The sequence below is a fragment of the Eptesicus fuscus genome, chromosome 13 (assembly GCF_027574615.1).
Source record: "Eptesicus fuscus isolate TK198812 chromosome 13, DD_ASM_mEF_20220401, whole genome shotgun sequence".
NCBI classification, from domain to species: Eukaryota; Metazoa; Chordata; class Mammalia; order Chiroptera; family Vespertilionidae; genus Eptesicus; species Eptesicus fuscus.
This window is the reverse complement of record NC_072485.1, coordinates 69,906,688-69,926,136: the sequence shown is the minus strand read 5'-3', so window position 1 is coordinate 69,926,136 and position 19,449 is coordinate 69,906,688. Positions and strand designations below refer to the sequence as shown.

The window sequence follows — 19,449 nt, the reverse complement described above, 5'->3', positions numbered from 1 at the left end:
GGGCACTAGGAAAAGGGACTTTCAGAGTGTCCTGGGTCTGAAGAGTATACCCATGTGCTAGATCATGAATGATCATGAGACCAGCTTGTTGCTGGTTCATTTCCCATGTCCATGTCCCCTTCTTGGCTTCTACTGTTTGTCTGTCCTTCAGCTCTTATCAGAGGGCTGTTGGCACCAGCTGGGCTCGTTCTGAGACACTGCTCTAGCTGCTGTAGAAAACCCCTGCATGTGGCTTGAGAGGTGTAGATGGTTGGAAGCTGAGGAATACTGAAACCAGAGGTATAGGCAAAAGACTTGAGGAGAGGTTGGTGTAACTCAACACTAGACAATTTAGGGACATTATGGCCTTTATGGAAAGCATCATTCATAGACTTGTTTTTGTTTTAGTAGAAAGGACTGGTCTTGGCACAGGCCCACCTGCCAGGTTTCCTTCTGGCCTTCTGCATGCTCAGTTTCCTTGTATCAGAAAACACATTTTACCAGGAAAACACTCTTCTTTTGGTGATTTGACCTCACCCCAATTTTCTGCTCCATAAATTTGCCTGTAGAGGTGCTCATTCTAACCACTTTAAACAACTAGTTACCCACATGTCAGGCACTGTGCTAAGGATATAACGATATATACAGATACTGAACAAGTATTGTCACTTAGAAGTATAGGTTGCTATGGGAACATCACAAGTTGACCAAACATAGTTTGAGAGGTTGGGCATAATGTCCAGTACTTTGAAATGTTGGTGCCACAAACTTATAAGAGAAGTGACAAGGTTTTTGTCTGTCTTTTCTTCCTTCCTTCCTCCTTTCCTGTCTCCTTCCCTCCCTCCCTCCTTTCCTTTATTCTCCCTCCTTTTCTTCCTTCTCCTTTCTTATAGCAGCAGCATCCCTCTCCTTTCTTAGAACACTATGAAGCAGGAATTGCTCTAGTTGAAGCTCAGGGTGGAGAACTCAGAGCCTGTCTGTTCTGAAAAGTTTCTACTTTTCCTCAAAGTGAGCCCTAAGATTCTTTTTTCCTAAGAAATAAAAAATATAATTTTGGTTGTCAAATGATCTTTAATTGAAACATTTTCCTTTGTAGTTCTTAACTAGCTGGGCATTCCACTGCACCACTGCTGACGTCATCTATGATGTCACCAGGGTGTTGGCCATCAGCATTGTAGCGCACAGACTAGGCAGGTGCCACACCTGTCAGACAATGTTAACAATCTCCTCAAAAGTGATAATGCCACTGGGCTTAATGTGTTTTTAATGTTATTGTTGTTGTTTTTGCTTCTTTCTGTCTTGTGGTGGTTATTTGAGGGCTTTGATGATCAGGGCTTGATGCTGGAAGCACATTGCCCAAGGGTCTGGGCTGGGGCCACTTAGGCATTGCCCTTGAATGAGTAGGTAACTCTTTTAGAACCAATTCAGTTCTATAACCTAGTGTGGATGAGGGAGGACACTAGGCCAGCCTGAGATCAGGGGGAGTCTATGTTGCTGCAGTACATGGTCTCTCTCTTTCTCTTCAGGTTCAGGAAAGCTTGTTGAGACCACAACCAAGACCCAGACTATGAGTCACCAATCAGACAGCCTCCACAAGCCCTGTGGCCAGATGAAGGGCCAGGGCCTCAAAACCCAGAAGCCCCACCCCCGGGTGATGGAGCTGATCCTGTGCCTGCAGCAAATCATGGATGAGTACTCCAGGCAGCTGAAGATCAGGCGCCTGCAGGAGGACCTGGAGCAGGAGAAGCAACGGCGCAGTCAGGACATCAGGGAGCAGGAAGCCATCCTCGTCCAATTACTTGGTGAGGTGGTCAACCTCTTACAGGCTGGTGCCACAAGTAGCCTGGAGCTCCAACTGCCTCGCCTTTCCCTGGACTCAAGGGCTGGTGATGGGCAGCAGGCCCAATTGCCCAGGAAGCCTGACCAGCTAAGTCACCAACTGAGTGATTCGAAAACTGCAGTTGTCAGCTGTGACCTATCCAACCGTGGGATTGACATCGCTGCCTCATACAAGTCCAGCTTCCAGGACTTCCTAGCCTACCAAGGAGACAAATACCATGAGGACAAGAACACCTTGGTGAGGATGTGGGTGGGTGGGGGGGCAGGAAGGGCGCACTAGAGAGCCCCAGTCACTAGGATTTACGGAGTCCTGTGCCAAATACTGTGCTCTCTCGCTTACTCTTCCCGGCCTTATGAAGTAGGTGGCATTCTCTCTTTATGGATAAGGGGATGGGCACAAAATAGAATGACATGCCCAAGAAAGGTGGAGGGCTGAGACTGGGTTCCCTTCTTCCCCTCTGCTGTCCCTAATCCCCGCTCTTACCTCTAGGAGTCACTGTGGTCATAGGTGTAAGTCAGTGATGGGCAACCTTTTGAGCTTGGTGTGTCAAACTTCGCCAAAAAACTGAGTGTAACTTGGGTAGTGTGTCACTTTGAGGAAAAAACTAACTCCAAGACTCTAGTCGCAAATGTTTCATCCTCAGGAGCAGCAAATGTTTCATCCTCGGCATGCGGCCGCATGTCATCAGAAATGGCTACGCGTGTCAGTGCTGACACGCGTGTCATAGGTTCGCCATTACTGGTGTAAGTGAACCAGCCCTCATTGAACTCAATCTAGGGATGATAGTCATCAGCCATTGGGAAAGAAACAATAATGTTGCTGAGAGCACTGAGGGGATGCCAGCTTTGTCTTAAAGGTGGTGGTGGTGGGATGGGGGATTCTCTGGGGAGGGGAGCAACAACATGTGTGAAGCTTTAGGTGGGAAGGGCTTGGAGTGAATGGAAAAGGAGGCCCATGTGGATAGAGTAGGGGCAATGAGGGCTGTGACAAGAAGTGTGGACAGGGGTAGGACAGGGGTAGCATATTATCTTAAGGGTGACAGGGAGTCAATGAAAGGCTTCCAGCAAGGGATGTTCACAACAGCTCTTCAGCCAGAGGGTGGAGGGCAGCACGAGTATATCATCTCTCTGCTTCTAGCTGAGTGACATGTGCTCAATGGCGATGTGCTTTTCTGGGGGCCAAGTGAGTCAGATACCCCCTGGGACTCTGAAGAACTGTAGCTCCTTTAATAACTTGAAAATTCTGTACATGGAGGTGGAAATAACAGAGATGGGTATGAGGCAGGGTCTGTGGTGCTTAAGGATCCAGATTGGGGGGCTGGCAGGTAAAGTCTACCCATCACCAAGGTCTTATGGCTAGTAGGCTAGTCAATCTTTCTTAGTTTAACTCACTTAAAAGTAGGGACCATATTAGAACTTTATTCTCAGGAATAGTGAAATTGAAAGCAACTCACATGGAGCACTTAGTCTAGTGTCTGGCACATAATAAGAACCCAATGATTGGTTGCTGGTATGTAATATAACTATTATTTATCTCTGTGGCTCTAAAGGGGGATATTGCAAGCTGTATGATTTTGGGGCTGTGGGAAACTTTTAAACACATAAATGTGGATTGAATTGCCTCATGGGACAGTGAGCTCTCCCCTTTGGAAATCATCTAAGAGTGCTTTTTGACATGTTTAAAGGGTTTATCTAGGCAGGGCAGGAGGACTGATCTCAGATTCCTTCCATCTGCAGGGCTTCATTAACCTTGGCCTCAGTGAGAACAAGCTCTGCATTGATCTGCTGACTGAAAGGGTAAGCCAAGTTCTGGGCTTGCTGGGGCCCATATTCAGTCCCAGGCCCCTGGCACGTGGCAGCTATAGGAGTGGGACTTAGGCGATTGGGAAAGGGAGTGGGGAAACAGCTTCTAGAATAGCACGTGTCATCTCCTGGATTTTCTGAGTGTTCAGAGGTATTCTTTGGATGGGTATACTTTGGGTAGACTGACAAGGGAGCCCCTGGCCCAAGTGTACGGTTGGGGAGGTTGTTAATTAAGCAGTTCTCAGTAAGTTATCCATTTGTGTGATCTGATAAGAAGATGAGGGCCTCCTTCATTCAGGAGCATGCAGCATGTGTGCCCATTGCCCTCTGGGAGGCCCTGTGGTGTAGGGCAAATGCCCACCTGCATCCTAGGAGTAGGATGAAGACTGTGGCGCTTCCCTGGTCTGGCTGTCCTCATGCTTCATTTGTCAACAGTTGAGTCGGAGTGACATGAACTACATTGATGATGACCTTCTGCAATATCCTGACTGGAGTGGACATGCATTGTAAGTAACTTCCAGATCTATGGCCTCCTGGTCCACAGGCACCATGCAGGGAAGGGCTCAAAGTATCAGATTCTTGCTTGGCTACCTCCGTTTCTTTGGGGAACAACTTCTAGAAAATGCCTAGAGTTCAACATTTGGAGGTAGCCTGCTGTAGTACAAATGGCATTGCTGTTTAATTCCTAAGGCTTGAGATCCTGGAGAGATTTACCATCTGTAACCCAGGGAACTGATAGCCTCTGTCAGAATCCCTGAAGCATATTTAGATTCTTTGCCCTTTGGAAAAGACTGCAGTCTAGACCTGGGAACCACAAGATCTCTCTGGGTCTCTCCATAGCCTGAGGGAAGAAGTAGCCCGGTTCCTGACCCACTACTGCAAGGCACCTGAGCAGCTTGATCCAGAAAATGTGAGTCAGTTTCCCAGCCTCACTGCTGTCCTAGTGGAAGGCCGTATTCTTGAGGGACTCTGCATTTTCCAGAGGGTACAGGGAGAACCAGCAGAGACCCATCAGGGTCAAGACAAAGTAAAAGCCAATGGGTACTAGCCCTTCATACATGGGATTGACTTCTGCGTTCTGTGCATCTTCTTCAGGTGGTTGTTCTAAGTGGCTGCTGTGCTATCTTCTCTGCATTGACCTTGGTGCTATGTAATCCAGGCGGTAAGTCAACGGGCTCTGCTTTCCCTCAGGGAAATAGCAGCACACAGGCACTAGGCCTCAGAGAAGAAAAACATCTTGACTCAGGCCCTTCCCCTAATGTGCTAGGACTCTCCTACACTGGTTAGAACATCTTCCTACTTCTGTAGGCGTGAGGGATTTGCATCCCCACTTAATGAGGAAGGAAATCATGGGAGAGTCCTCAAGGAGATATGCCCTAAGGATGATGATGGTGGGAGCCAACCCATTATATTATTAGCTGGGACTTGGGGCTCAACTCCAATACAGAGAGCCCTAGTAAACCGGATTAAACTATATAGAATTTCTATCACCACCTCCTAAAAAATAATGCCTAATTAATTCTAGATCAAGTAAGGCTGAGAGATCTGTTCTCAATGTCCCTCTTAACAATGCCCAAACAAGAGCCTCAGACTTTAATGAACTTTGACTGCATGGAAGGTAGTTACCAAGGTGGCCAGTTTCATTCAAGCCAGTAGGTCTTTGGTTAGCTCATCAATAAGGCCAAATGATGGGAAGAGAAGAATGCATGAGGCCACTAGTTGCAGATAACCTGAGTCATGTGGAGAGCAGCCTCCGGTGTTTGCTCTGGAGCTGACCAGAATTTGTGAGTGCCCAGTGCTCACCCTGCTAGGAGGGCTGGCTTGATTTGTGCCCTGGTTTCTGAGCCATTCAGAACACTGTTCTTTCCTTGTCTCCTCCTCTAGTGAGGCCCCAAGGACGACACTAGAGTTTTGTTCCCCAAATATTGTTTATAAGAATAGCTACCTTTTACAGAGCCTGAGCCCCAAAGTATTAATCCCCAAGTAGGAGGAATTGGCCAACTAAGCCACCCTGTTGGTAGAGTTGCTGCTGGTCTGGGGGTCAGGTGGTGTGTGGTAGGTTCTGACCGAGAGATCCTGGACTGACAGCCTTGTCTCCCTGTGCTTCCAGATGCCTTTCTGATCCCCACCCCCTTCTATTCTGGCTTCACGTTTTCTTCCAGCCTATATGTGAATGTTGAGCTGATTCATGTGCACCTGGACAGTGAGGTCAGAATGGGGCCCTTTCCCTGCGCAGCCCACCTATGCCATGGAATGTTCTGGAAGGCATTTGAGGTGGGGTAGGGGGGCTTGCTTTCCTCTCATATAAGTGATGTTGGGCAAGGATAAGGAAATCAGGGCAAAGAAGGCCCATGGGATTGGTACCCTGGGTATGAAGGCCAAGGATTGTTCACGGTTTGTGGGAATGAGGGATCAAAGCTTAGAAGCTTTCAGATGGGCGGTCCTCAGGCAGTGTTTGTGTTCCAGATCACTGAGGCGAACACCCAACCATTCCAGTTGACTGTGGACAAGTTGGAGAAAGCCCTGCTTGAGGCTAGGCTTAAGGTAAGGAGAGGACCATGGCTCAGGATGGCACTGCTGCCCCTGAAGGGGGTTCAGTGCTGAGACTCTGCTAGAACTTCCTCAGCAAGACCGTGTAGGCTACTTCTTCAGAAGAGGCAGAGTCCCAGGGACATGTCCCTCTGTGAGCCCTGCGCCTTCTCACTGGCAGTCCCCAGTGCTACTTCCTGCTCTGCCCTGGGGGCAGTATGATAGGTGCTTCAAGATCAAGCCTAGACCTTGATTATGTGACCTATATTGGGTGTCCTGACTGACATTGGTTGAATGTGAAGTAGATGTGAAGTATTTGTGTTCATTGGGTTATGTTTGGTTCTTTCAGGGGAAAAAGGTCAAAGGTCTTGTTCTCACCAACCCCAATAATCCTCTGGGAGACATCTACTCTCGGGACTCACTGAAGGAATACCTGGAATTTGCCAAGAGGTAGGAGTTTACCCCCTTGAAATTAAACAAATTGCCATTGGTCATGGACAAGAAGACAGAACCAGAAATATTTTTCCCTAACTATGCTTACTGCTTATTGTACTCTGCAAAGTGTTGCACAACTAACTAAAATGGGAATGAAGGAAAATGCAACCACATGCTACAGCTTCCACCAATCTCTTTTTCTCAATTTCTTTCTAGTGTTTGTCCATGTGCAGACACCTATGTAACAATCATACTATCGTTTTGTTGCCTATCCACTTCTAGAATGAGCACTTTCCCAGAATCCACTTCCAAACTACTTGGCCTGAGGTGCCAGGAAAGAGAGACTATCGGATGATGTGGAATGAAGATGAAGAAATGTCCTATTCCTAAGAACATTTCATATTTGACATGTCTGGAGTCCAGAAACAGCCCTGTTAATGAGTGTAGATAGTCTTCTATTTTCTAGAAGAGATGCACTTTTCCAAGCTCATATAACCCAGAGCAATCAATAGCAGAGCATGGGGACAAGAGGAAGAATGTAGGAAGTCCTGGGCTAGATAGAATTTGACAGAATTGGGTTCAAGTTCCAGCTCCCAAAACTGCTAATAGAGGGTATTAACTTTGTCTCAGAAACCAGTTTCCTCATCTGTGAAATGGAGAGAACAGTACTGCCTCAGAGGGCCAATGGGAGAATAAACACAATGTGCATATAAGTCTTAACCCACTTAACACCACAAAGTGGTCTCTGCTTGAGGATTGAAAGGTTCAGTAAGATTTTCCCATGTGTGTCTTTTGGGCTCTATGCCTTCCAAGTACGCCCTAGCCATGTGTAAGGTCCTTTCTGGTGTACCAGCCCCTCTGCATCCATGATCTTTGGTGGACGGGCTGCTGGTGCAGTAGGAGAATCTGATCTGTATCCAGAATTGACCATAAAAGAAAGTGAGTTAAGATTAGAGAGACAACCTTGATGTTTTCACTTTTCTGCTTAACTTGTAGCTACAACCTTCATGTGATTGTTAATGAGATATACATGGGGACTGTGTTTGATGAATCCATCCCATTCCACAGTGTTCTTAGCATGGAAAGGTGAGTTGGTCTCAGCTTGAGTGGGAATGAGAATCATAAACTGCTTTGCTGGATCAGTTTATGTGCCTTAAATTTAATTGGCTAAGTGCTTGGAACTAAAATAAGTACCAACTGGGATATGAAAACTAGCAAGGCCTCATCCAACCTCTCAAGTGTCTTCTCTTCTAAATGCCATTTTGTACATGAGAAAATCTGAGGGCAAGGTGGACAGTGCACTATCAAAAATCAAGATGGCCTGGCCAGTGTAGCTCAGTTGGTTGGGTGTCCTCCTAAAAGATTGCTGGTTCACTTCCTGGTCAGGGCACATGCCCAGGCTGAAGGCTGGATTCCCAGTAAGGGGTGTGCAGGAGGCACCAGATTGATGGATGCTCTGCTCTCACATAGATGTTTCTTTTTCTCCCTGCTTTCCTCTCTCTCTAAAAATCAATAAAAAAATAAATATTTTAAAAAGTCAAGATGAAGTCCTGCTGAAGTTCCATGTAGGAACCTCTTGAAAGGTTCCTATGGAAAATGTAGAAATGGGGCAGAACTTTTTAAGAACAGTATTTGGCCCTAGGATAGGATTCTAACAGCCAAAGCAAGGAAATGGCATTCCTGGATGAAGTAAAAGTATTAACATGGGTGGAGCAGTAAGAAGAGAGCACGTTTTAGAAATGGTGGGTGTACCTCATGTGTGAAGAACCAACTAATAGGAAGTGGCTTGGGACCAGATGGAGGCAGGCCCACAAGCCAGGCTGAGGGTCCTGATTTTATTCAATAGGCACTTGAGAGCCATCTCATCTTATTCCCCCAAAATACCTTGTATTCATTTCTTGGCTTAACTGGGGCAATTGAGTTTTGAAATTTTACCCTGTAGGCCCTTCTGTTGAGGAAGGACCTCAAGTTGATTTCCTCCTTTTCACACAAAGACCCCAATTCTTTATCCTTCAAATATCTATACTATATAATAAAAGGGTAATATGCTAATTAGACCAGGAGACCAGACATCTTCCTACCGTCCGACTTCCTTCCAGACAAAGCCAAGGTAGTGGGGGCCAAGGCAGAGGTGGTTAAGGGTGATCAGGCCAGCAAGGGAGAGCAGTTGGGGGCCATCAGGCTGGCAGGGGAATGGTTAGGCAACAATCAAGCCGGTAGGCAGGCAAGTGGTTAGGAGCCAGCGGTCCTGGATTGCGAGAGGGATGTCCAACTGCCGGTTTTAGGCCCCTGTGGGATGGGGCCTAAACCGGCCATCGGACATAACCCTGAGTGGTCCCAGATTGGAGAGGGTGCAGACCAGGCTGAGGGACCCCGCCCCTGTGCACGAATTTCATGCACTGGGCCTCTAGTTTCTCCATAACCTTGACTGTACTGTCTCTTCTCCAGTTTGCCTGACCGCAACAGGACCCATGTGATCTGGGGCACCAGTAAGGTGAGTCCCAATTGCCTGTCCTTGGGTTGGGAAGGAAGAGGAGCCAAGAGAAGAAGGCAGACCAAGAAGGTTCCCCTCTCTTCCCTAGGGTTTTGGGATCTCTGGCTTCCGTTTTGGCACTCTGTACACTCACAACAAGGAGGTGGCCTCTGCTGTGGGTGCTTTTGGCTTCCTCCACAGCATCTCTGGCATCACCCAGCACAAGCTGTGTCGGCTGCTCCAGGACAGAGGTACTGAGCTCCATCCAGACATCTCGGTGATCAGGGCCGTGGGGGGATTCCTGGGTCTGCTTGGGCCTCTGACATGCCTTCAGTCCCCTGACATCCTGTTCGCTGTCTCAGGTGTCATGGTGGAGGACAGGAAGTTTGAAGGAAGGCAGGATGCAGCTCACAGGGGGCACTAGGGTGTAGACAGAAGAGGGAGGCGCTGGTCTAAAAGCCAGGATGGGCTTTAATTTCTGGCTGTCTGGTAGCTCGTGCTCCGCCTGGAAAAGGGATAGGCAATCATACACAGACTTCAGGGGGAACTTCCGAAATCCGTCCTTATGTGAGGCCTCTTTTCCCTTTCCAATATTCTGCTTGCTCAAGCAAAGGTTACAAAGAAACAAGCGCCCTGATTCCTCATCTATGACTTAACTTCATCTTCCAAGGTGGCCAAGGGAGCGCTGCCATTGGGCAAGTTGCTGTGGCTACATCTATGGCCGTTGGTTCTTCTGCCCCTTGTATCTGCCGTGAATGCTGGCTTCAGGGAGAACTTCCCCCTGTAGTGCCATGGCCCAAACATAGAGAAGGGCCCCTCCCTTTAATTCCCTCTAGTAGAACAGATGCCAGTCTAACAGATTTAAATTAAAAGCTGGGATATAATTAAATAAATGAAAGTACCGTATTTTTCGGCGTATAAGACTACTTTTTAACCCAGGAAAATCTTCTATACGCCCAGTCGTCTTATACGCCGGAAAATACGGTAACCAAATAATCTGGTTGAGAAAACAACTTACTTCCATCTTTGGGTGAGTAAAAGGGTAGATAGGAGAAATCCAATGACCTGTTTCCCTACGTGGTGCCAGGCCCTTTGATATTTGGCAGAAACCTGGTTCCCAGCCCCGTGAACATGGCTATCAATTTGGGAAGCACATGGGAATTACATGGGGAGCTTAAATGCCAATGTGTGGGCTCCACCCCAAAGATTCTGACTTAGGTGATCTGGAGATATAACCTGGCCATGAGGATTTTCACAAGCTCCCCTGGTGGTTCTATGTGCTGCCAATGCTGAGAACAACTGGGCTAAGATCATCACCAAATACCTCAAAGCCCACTGTGTGAGGTTGTAAGGAAGGAAGTAGGGGGAGCTGTCAGTTGCTGCTTTCTGCTCATTTGACAACAGCAGCATCAACCCATTACAGGGGGATGCCCTGACTCTTAGTGTCAGAGCTGTAAACTGAAACAGAACACTTCTACAGGTTTACTGAGAAGCCCAGTGTCTTTGCCAGAGCTGTAGGTAGGTAGGTAGGAGGTGAGTTTTGAATATGGATGCCATCAGCTCAAATGTAGTACAGAGTCAGTCTTGGACAGAAATAGCTGCCAGGAAGTCCAGGTAGGGAGCATGTGGCAAAGAATTCTTGGCAGTTCTGTGCCAGAGGACCTGTGACAGCATTCTCCCCTATCACCATCCAGAATGGATTGACAACGTGTACCTGCCCACTAATCGCTCCCGGATGCAGGCAGCTCACAAGTACATCACTAACAGGTTGAAGACATTGAAGATCCCTTTTCTCAATCGTGGCTCTGGCCTCTATATCTGGGTCAACTTGAAAGAGGTGAGCTCTGGGAGTGAGGACAGGTGTCCTTGGGCAGACCTGCCTGATAGGTCTTGGGCTCAGCTCTGTCCCTCTGCCTTCCCTAGTACCTGGACCCATGCACATTTGAGGCAGAGCAGCTCCTTTATCGCCGCTTCCTGGACAGCAAGCTCCTATTGTCCCCTGGCAAGGCCTACAAGTGTAAGGAGCCTGGCTGGTTCCGCCTCACCTTTACGGATAAGCCCCAGCGCCTGGAAGTCGGTGAGTGGTGCTGACAACCCAATCCTGGTGTCTTCCACTCCTGTAGTCCAATAGTTGAGTCTTCCCTTATTGGCCTTTAGTAGCTATAGCTTCAGCTCATCTATACTATAGATCAGGGGTCCTCAAACTTTTTAAACAGGGGGCCAGTTCACTGTCCCTCAGACTGTTGGAGGGCTGGACTATAGTTTAAAAAAACTATGAACAAATTCCTATGCACACTGCACATATCTTATTTTGAAGTAAAAAAAACCAAAACGGCAAAAACACCCACCTGTGGCCCGCGGGCCATAGTTTGAGGACGCCTGCTATAGATGGTTTGCACTTTCATATTTTGATTAAGTTCCTTTGCAAACAGGGATTACATAACTTGCCATTGAGCAGGGCATTAGAACTAATCAGAAGTGGTCCTCTGCCCTGTGGGGCTGGAGTTAGTCGGTGAGAGAGACAGGCAGAGATGATCATGGATGTCCCTGGATGTTATTCGATGGAGTCAGATTCTCCTCTGAAGGTTATGAGAACATGACATTCATTTAACAATGACCTGTTGCATCTCACCATGTGCTGGACACTGTTCTGCCTGCTGGGAATAGAGCAGTGAAGAAAGAGTGTTTATGTTATAAAAATAAATTGTGAGATACGGAGGAGAACAGACCTAGTGAAGGGACACTAGTGTAATAGAAACCATGATGAGTCCAAGTCTATCGCCAGGTTATAGGATTTTATATGAGACATGAAGGTGTCTGGCAGGCTGATGCTGTGACAATGAAGCTGAAAAAGAACCATTGGGGATGTGGTGGGTTGACTTGGAAATGCATCCCAAAGAAGATCAGGCTGAAGTTCAGCATCCCTGAACGAGAGGTGCCGTGATGGTCTACCATGACCTGCGAACCTACTAAGTCTTTCTTTCTCTCTGTCTCCATTTGGATCCTCCAGCCATGAACCGGTTCTCGCAGACACTAGTGGAGCAGAAGCAGTATTGGGTGGAGAAGCAAATGAAGCTCCTACTGGGGGAATAAGTGGTCCACTCCCTCTTCCACCAACCAGAAGCTCCAGCCAATCACATGCTCAGAATGTCCCTGACATCAGCCTCTGGTGTAGTATTGACCTGCTGCTGTGACAGAGCAAACGGTGAGGCTCCAGGAATGAGCTCATCTGACCCCATCATCGCCCTCCTTCCACTGAGCATCTGTCATTTCTGGGAGCTTTGCATATCTTTAATCTTTGCTAGTGATTTTGTGGTGTGAAATGATTTTAGGAGATTTTGGTGGGAAAGCCCATGGAAATAAAGAGAGCTTTGGATGGGTTTTATTCTGTATCCCATATCTAATAAATTCGATATTCTCCTAAAGTCCAGATTATGTCTTTAATATCCAGTGTGTCCCAATTCAGACTACCTATATTCTAAGTGCTCAATAGCCACATGTGGCTAGCAACTTGCATATTGGGCAGCGCGGCTCTATGGGATGGAGGAGAAAGGGAAAGGCTCAAGTTGAATACCAGTGGTTGACTACCTTTCTACTTGTCCCCCTGCCCAAGGACTTTCCTTGACATTGTGTGTGTGATGCCCTGGGAGTTACTAATCCAGCACCTGGTCAGGGTGAGATGGTCTAGAAATGGCCACATTTGTTCCAAAGTGTGATGTTGAACTAAACCTCCAGGATGACAGTGGCCTGAGTCCCTCCAGAAGTTAGAGCCAAGACCAGGGTGACCCCCAGTTCCAGGAATTCTTCTTTCACCCCAGGGAGGAGCTGGGTAACACGGACTCCCATCCCTGCCTCTGCAAAGGGCCTCCCTCCATTTTTTTAGGTGTCAGTGTTGAATAAAGAGCACTCAACTAGAAGTCAAACATTCTAGGTTTTTTTCTGAGCTCTGCCACTTGCTAGCTCTGTGACCTTGGCCGAGTCACCTCACTTTTTTTCGCCTTGGTTTCCTCATCAGCAAAATGGCATGAGAATGCTGTCCCGGTGAGCCTTTGTCACAGTATCTTTGATGAGGAGACCAACCCTAGGCCTTAGAGGGGATTGTAATACTGGCTGTGTGGGCATTGGGAGGAGTCAGTGTGAGACTGTGTGGAAAGGACTTGGGGCAGAGAAGAAAACCACTGTTAGCGTTACCCGTCCCCCCCCCCCCCGCCCCCATCCACCCCAGTCCTGTCTGGAGGCTCCTGAAGAGCCAGGTGTCTGCCTGGCTCCCCCAGTGTGTCTGTGGGGGCTCCTGCCCCTTGTTTACTTGTCCTTGCAGCTTCCTTCACTGTGGCCTTGGGGACTCTGAGGGCTGGGCGGTGGCCACCTCGGGAGATGCCTGCTTTTCCTGAGAGTGAAGGTGTTGGAGAGAAACCAAGGCAGGGGCTCCCTGCGTTAGCACCTCGGCTTTCTCACTGGCAGTTCATGTCCTCGGACAAGCAGACACTGAAATGTCTCACACCTGTGCCTGTCAGGCTCCTCCCTTCTAGGTGAAGTAGCCTCCTCCTATTTGAGGAAACAGCTGTGAAGGACAGCGGACCGGAGTGGGAGGAGGCGGAAGGGCCCGCAGGCTGTGGCCCTGGCCAAGAAGAGAGAAGGAAGGGGTCGAGCAGGAAGAGCCCTGCCCTGCAGCCCATTCCAAAGTGGCTCAGCCGGGCCCATGGGTTCCTTGGGCCTAAGGAGCTGGTGTGGGAGGGGGAGGTGTCCTGGGAGCAGCCAGGGAAGCAGGAAGCTGCTCAGGGAGATGCCATGCTGGACCCAGGGGACAGAGGCTGGTCCTGGAAAGAATTTGGAACAAGGGGATCAAATTTATATCCGATATTTCACATAATCTTCTCAACTGTTCCCTCATGTCTCTTCACACATGAGACATTGATCCCAGAGATACTTAATAACTTACAGCCACAAGGTTTGCAAGTGGCTGAGATGGGCCTTAAACTGTGCCTTGAACCCTAGGTGCATGACAGAAGCTCCATACAGAGCACACTGCCCACCCCACACCCCACACCCCACCCAGAAAGAGAAACTTCTCGGGACCATAGCCATCAGGTCCAGATAAGAAGCAGATGAGCTCAGTGCCTGCCAAAGCCAGACAGTGCTGTCCTCAGGGAGCCAGGCCCCCCAGGCACCCTCTGTTGCTGTCTCCTATACATTCTCCCCAGCACACCCAGGCCCAGGTGGCCTGGCCTTTATCCCAGGACAAGGGTCCTGAAGGGGCTCCTGGGCTCTGAAGTATGGGTGACAAGCAGAGATAGTGTCCCTGGAAATGAAACAAAAGCCTTTTCTTCATGCCCAGTCAGTGTTGCTCAGTGGTTAAGCGTCAACCTATGAACCAGGAGATCACATTTGATTCCAGGTCAGGGCACATGCCCAGGTTGTGGGCCCAATCCCCATTGTGGGGGGTCCAGGAGGCAGCCAATTGATGATTCTCTCCCATCATTGATGTTTCTTTTTCTCCCTTCCTCTCTGAAATCAATAAAAATATCCTATATAATAAAAGGCTAATATGCAAAATGTCCCTTCGGGAGTTCGAACAACTGAGAATTTGACCGCTCACTATGATGTGCGCTGACCACCAGGAGGCGGTGCGGAATGAAGGAAGGCCCTGGCAGGCAGCCAGCAGCCAGGGGAAGGAAGGCCCCAATTGGCCCTGATCACCTGCCAGGCCTAGGGACTCTACCTGTGCACAAATTCCATGCAGTGGGCCTCTAGTATTTAATAAAACAACAACCAAACCTTTTCTTCGAGTCCTAAGCACTATACTGAGTCCTGGGCAGGGGAGGACGGGGTGGTTGGAACCAACTCCTCTGGGGCAGAAAAAGCAAGAAGACCCTGGGGAAAGCAAACAGAAAGAGCCCAGAAAAGACTGACTTAACAGAGCCTCAGGTCTGGAAGGAGAACGGGTTACTCATATTTGAAGAGGTTATTGAAGTCTGGCAGCGGACTAAGTGCTGGAAGGAAGGAGATGCTCCATCAAAAATCCAGGCAGAGGAGAGAGATGGAGGAGCCAAAGTAAAGGAACTGGGGAGGGGGGTGGGTGAAGGGAGCAGTGAGCAACGCTGGTGGTAGGTTCTAACCGAGCTTTCCCTGGAAGAACCCCGCTACCTTAGAATGTGAATCTGGATCTTTGGGGGTGTCTGATGAAAGCCATGGATCTTCTCATCCCTTTTATATCAAATGTACATGCAGATAAAATATGGGGTGGGATGAGAAGTCCATCCACAGGCCCTTGAAACAGTGGTTCTTAATGAGTGATGCTCATCCCCTGCGTCAGTGGGGCAGAGGTGAAACTTGGCATTGGTGGGGGGTGGGGCTTCCCAGGTGTCCCTGGTTGAGAATGTTATCCTGCAGCTCCACAGACTTCAGATGAAGACCTTGGGCTTCCTAGGAGCAGCGGGGATCTATTGTAGCAATAACAAGTGAACCCAAGCCAAAAACATCTCTCCCGTGGCCCGAGGCGTCCTGACCGGCTTGTGAACCCCAGCCAGCCCCACAAGGCCGTTAGTCACTCACAAGGCCTGTCTTCCCATCATGCTCAGGATAAAAGCCAAAGTCCTTATCAAGGTTCATCACACCTTGTGTGGTCTTTTCCTCAAATACAGCAAATATTTCCTGCCACCTCAGGGCCTTTGCACTTGCTGCGCTTTGCCTGGAACACTCTTCCCAGAGGTCCACATGCTTTGCTCCTTCCGTTCCTGGAGGTCTTTTTCTAACTACCCTATCTCCATAGCCTTCTCTCTTGGTCTCAATCCCCTACTCAGCATGGGTTTTCTTCACAGAACTTATCCAACTCCATTAATTTAAATATGCTGTCCCTTTTCTGTCACCTGTTTTCCCATGTCAGATGCAAACAAGAAAACCAAACACAGCTCCTTGACACCTACTTTATGCTCAGGCCTTAAGGCTAAAGAGAGGTACAAGCAAACAGGTGTTCTCTCTCTGCGAGGCCTTTACAATCTAGTTAGGTATGAGTGCCAAGGTCAGAGCCCAGCCAGGTGCCCAGTACCTTATTGGACATGATACTTGCAGAAGACACACTGGCGGCTCTAGGAGGAGTTCTGGGCCTTCCCTTCCACTCTCACCCTGGCTTCTGAGTCCTCAGCTGTAGCTGCCCTGAGTTTTCTGAGCCAGGAAGGAAAGTTAGGATTCAGCGACCCCTTTTGGCAAATCCATGGGACAGCGCTGTGCTGGGAGGGGGGCCCACTGCTATGAGAGAGCATCAGCTGAGGGAGTGGTGGGAAATGCAGGAGGTTGAGGAACATGAGGGTTTTCCTCTGGACAAATCATTCCACTGTCAGCATTCACCTGGACCCAAAAACTGATGGATTCATCCATTCCCGTCTTTAGTCACTCATTGGTTAGTGACCAATAACCATTAACAAACCCTAACCAAGAACCCCCTCTGTGCCTTGGAACGATGGCAGAAGCTGAGAAACCTGTGGTCCAGAATGGGACCCAGACCTCGGATAATCACATTACAGTATCATGCGTCCATTCATTCATTTGTTCATTTGTAAATGTTACTGGGCTCCCCAATAGCCAATATGGTTGTTTGCATTTGAGAAAAAGCAATAAACAAAACAATCTGAGACCCTAGCTCTCATGGAGTTTAGAAGGGGGAACTGAAAAGAAACTGGAACACGGAAAGTAAAGTTGCGGTACATTTGAAGGGAGAAAGTGCTATAACAAATGAAAGGTAGAATAGCCGGGGGAAGTGCTGTGTGGGAGGTAGAGCAGCGTGTGGAAATACCTGGGTGGCCAGAGGAGAAGGTGATTTGAGGAAAGACTTGAAGGAGGAGATGGGGTGAGCCAGTCAGGTGTCTGGGAGCAGAGCAGTATGGGCGTTGCAGCCCAGCTAGAGCAGAGGCCTGAGCCCTGCCCACCTAGCATGCTCTATACTGGAGGCAGTTTCACAGTGCAGACTCCTGGGCCCAATGATGGCCTCCTGACTCCGACCCTGAGTGGAGCCCCGGCACCTGCATGTTAAACAAGCACTCACTGAAGTTGGAGAAGAGTCACAAGGCTGGGTATTTTCAGACCACAGGCTGCTTTGGGTCTTGCTTCTGTTTGTTAATCTCCAGGGAAGGAAGGACAGGAGCTGACCAGGGTGACACAGACACAGTCATGGGGCAGTTCTACCTGTCATTTTGGCACGTCCTCCCATTTAGCCTTCACATCACCCTCTGTGAGCTGGATGTCACCCTCCCCGCTTTAACAAGGAGAGACTGAGGACCTGCAAGGCTGGGGAGGTTTGCCAAGGACACAGAGCCAGGTAGGGCTGGGGATTGGGGACCAACCCTCTTGGAGATCACCCCAGGGATCCTTGGAGATCACTCCAGGGATCCTTGTCAAGTTGCCCCTCTGCCCTAGGCTCACCATTTCAGATTGCTCTCAATCTCAGTCTTTTCAGAGACACAGAAAGTTAGTAGCTCATTGGTGATTTCATTGAGATTCACTTGGCCCAGTGGTTCTCAAAGGATGGTAGGTATTCAAAGCACCTGGTGATCTTGAGATACTCCCTGGCTCTGGCCCTAGCCTACCTCCAACTGCCTGTATGGTTTTCTTCGCTCTCCAGGTGTTGCCAATGCCACCAACGTTTGAGAACCACAGCTCCAAGGTGGGGTGACCTCAGGTGTGGGCATAGCAGACCCTTTCTCTGTAATGGGGCCAAGGAAGGCCATTTTAGGTAATAGGGAGCTTCTGGGGAGATCCCCTAGAAAGGGAAAAGGTGGATCTCATTGTTGCCCTGAATAGCTCATACTTCTTAAAAGCAGAGCTGCAGGCCCTACACGGGAATCAAGCTTAGTGAGAGAGGAGGACCCTGGAGCGGTGCCTGAGCCCTGCTGGTCAAGGTTGATTTCTTTGGGCATAAGGATTTGGGACCAAAGAAGAGATGAGTGGAAATAGAGACCCACGTAAGTGTTGGTGGCAGGGTTAGGAGAGCCGTGGGATGTGGAGAAAGAGGGTGGCTTTGGACCAGACACATCCTGGGGCTTCCTGGATCCTCTCTGGCCAGTGTGGTTGGAAACTGATGAACTTATTGGGCTTATGCATCCCCAGGAGTGAATGTCATGTGCATCCTTCTAGAAGGAGGCCTTGAGGAGGTATTTTTAAGAGGGCGGTGGGGTCTGAGGGTAGTGGACTTCGTGTTAAAGCTCTCCTGTCCCAAACTTGTGTTACCTCCTGCTTTTGGGCCTCTGTTTTCTCATCTGTAAAGTGAGGCTAATGGAGGTGCTCTCCTCATAGAGTTGTGTTGAGGATTCAATCACGTGCGTGTACAAAGACCTTAGACCAGAGCCTGCCATTGATAATATTGTGTTTTCAGAGTGTTCTGTGTCCCCCAAAGTAACCTGAACCATTCATTCTCATCCTGGATATATCGGGTGACCTCATTAAATTCAATGGACTGTTATAAATTATGTCCTTAACTAGAGGCCCAGTGCACAAATTTGTGCATGGATGGGATCAGCCAGCCTGCCCTAATGGGGGCCATTAGGCAGGGCTGGTGGGGAAGAAGGGGACTCCGGAGGTTAGCCAGCTGGCCCTGCCCCTGAACAGGGTTGTGGTGGGTGATCGGGGCTAGGCCAGATGGGGGGGAGGGGCTGTGGGAGGTTGGGGGCGCCGATTGGGCCCTCATCGGTCTGGTTGGCCTCCACAGTGCACGTTATAGTGACCTGTCATTCCGGTTGTTCCGTCGTTCCAGTTGCTTGGTTTATATATATATATAGGTTGCTCTATCTGAAAATTAGGAAGAATTCTGACCTCCCAGCATTTAGGATTAAATGAAAACAAAGCTGTATGTAGATGGGGCTTCTGAGCAGTTGTTAGGCTCACTAATTAGGTAAATGGTCCAGATTGAAAATGGGGATCTAGCATTTACTATCAAACTCTGCCTGGCATATATGTGCCACATAGGTGTAGCTATGTTACAATAAAACTGTATTTGCAGAAACATGAGGTGGGCCCCTATTCTATAACTATACCAAATTATCTTGTAAATCATCTGTTAAGTCTGTCTTCCAAGAAGACAGTAACAATCTGTAGAAAATACCCAAATCCCCAATTTCTAACCCTGATTTACCATATTTTCTGGCATATAAGACAACTTTTTAACCCAGGAAAATCTTCTCAAAAGTCGGGGGTCTTATATGCCAGAAAATATGGTACTCACTCTCAGCTCCAGCACTGGGACAGCTGCTTGGGGGGGGGGGGGGGGGGGGGGGGGAGGAAATACAGGTACCGTATTTTCTGGCATATAAGACCCCCCACTTTTGAGAAGATTTTCCTGGGTTAAAAAGTCATCTTATACGCCAGAAAATACGGTATTTCCTTGCCTAATGTTCTTGGCTGAG

The 19,449-nt window shown here is 48.7% G+C and overlaps 1 protein-coding gene across 1 annotated transcript; it reads left to right on the top strand.

Annotated features, from left to right (window-relative positions):
* Positions 1–1,525: 1,525 nt before the first annotated feature.
* Positions 1,526–12,449, top strand: LOC129147040 (probable inactive 1-aminocyclopropane-1-carboxylate synthase-like protein 2). Its single transcript, XM_054725202.1, has 14 exons — positions 1,526–2,056; positions 3,556–3,615; positions 4,057–4,127; positions 4,462–4,531; positions 4,717–4,783; positions 5,732–5,829; positions 6,088–6,165; positions 6,500–6,600; positions 7,582–7,671; positions 9,034–9,079; positions 9,168–9,309; positions 10,753–10,895; positions 10,982–11,135; positions 12,069–12,449. The coding sequence occupies exons 1-14, from the start codon at positions 1,547–1,549 to the stop codon at positions 12,149–12,151; spliced, it is 1,713 nt and encodes a 570-aa protein (XP_054581177.1). The 5' UTR covers positions 1,526–1,546; the 3' UTR covers positions 12,152–12,449.
* The last annotated feature ends 7,000 nt before the right edge of the window (positions 12,450–19,449 follow it).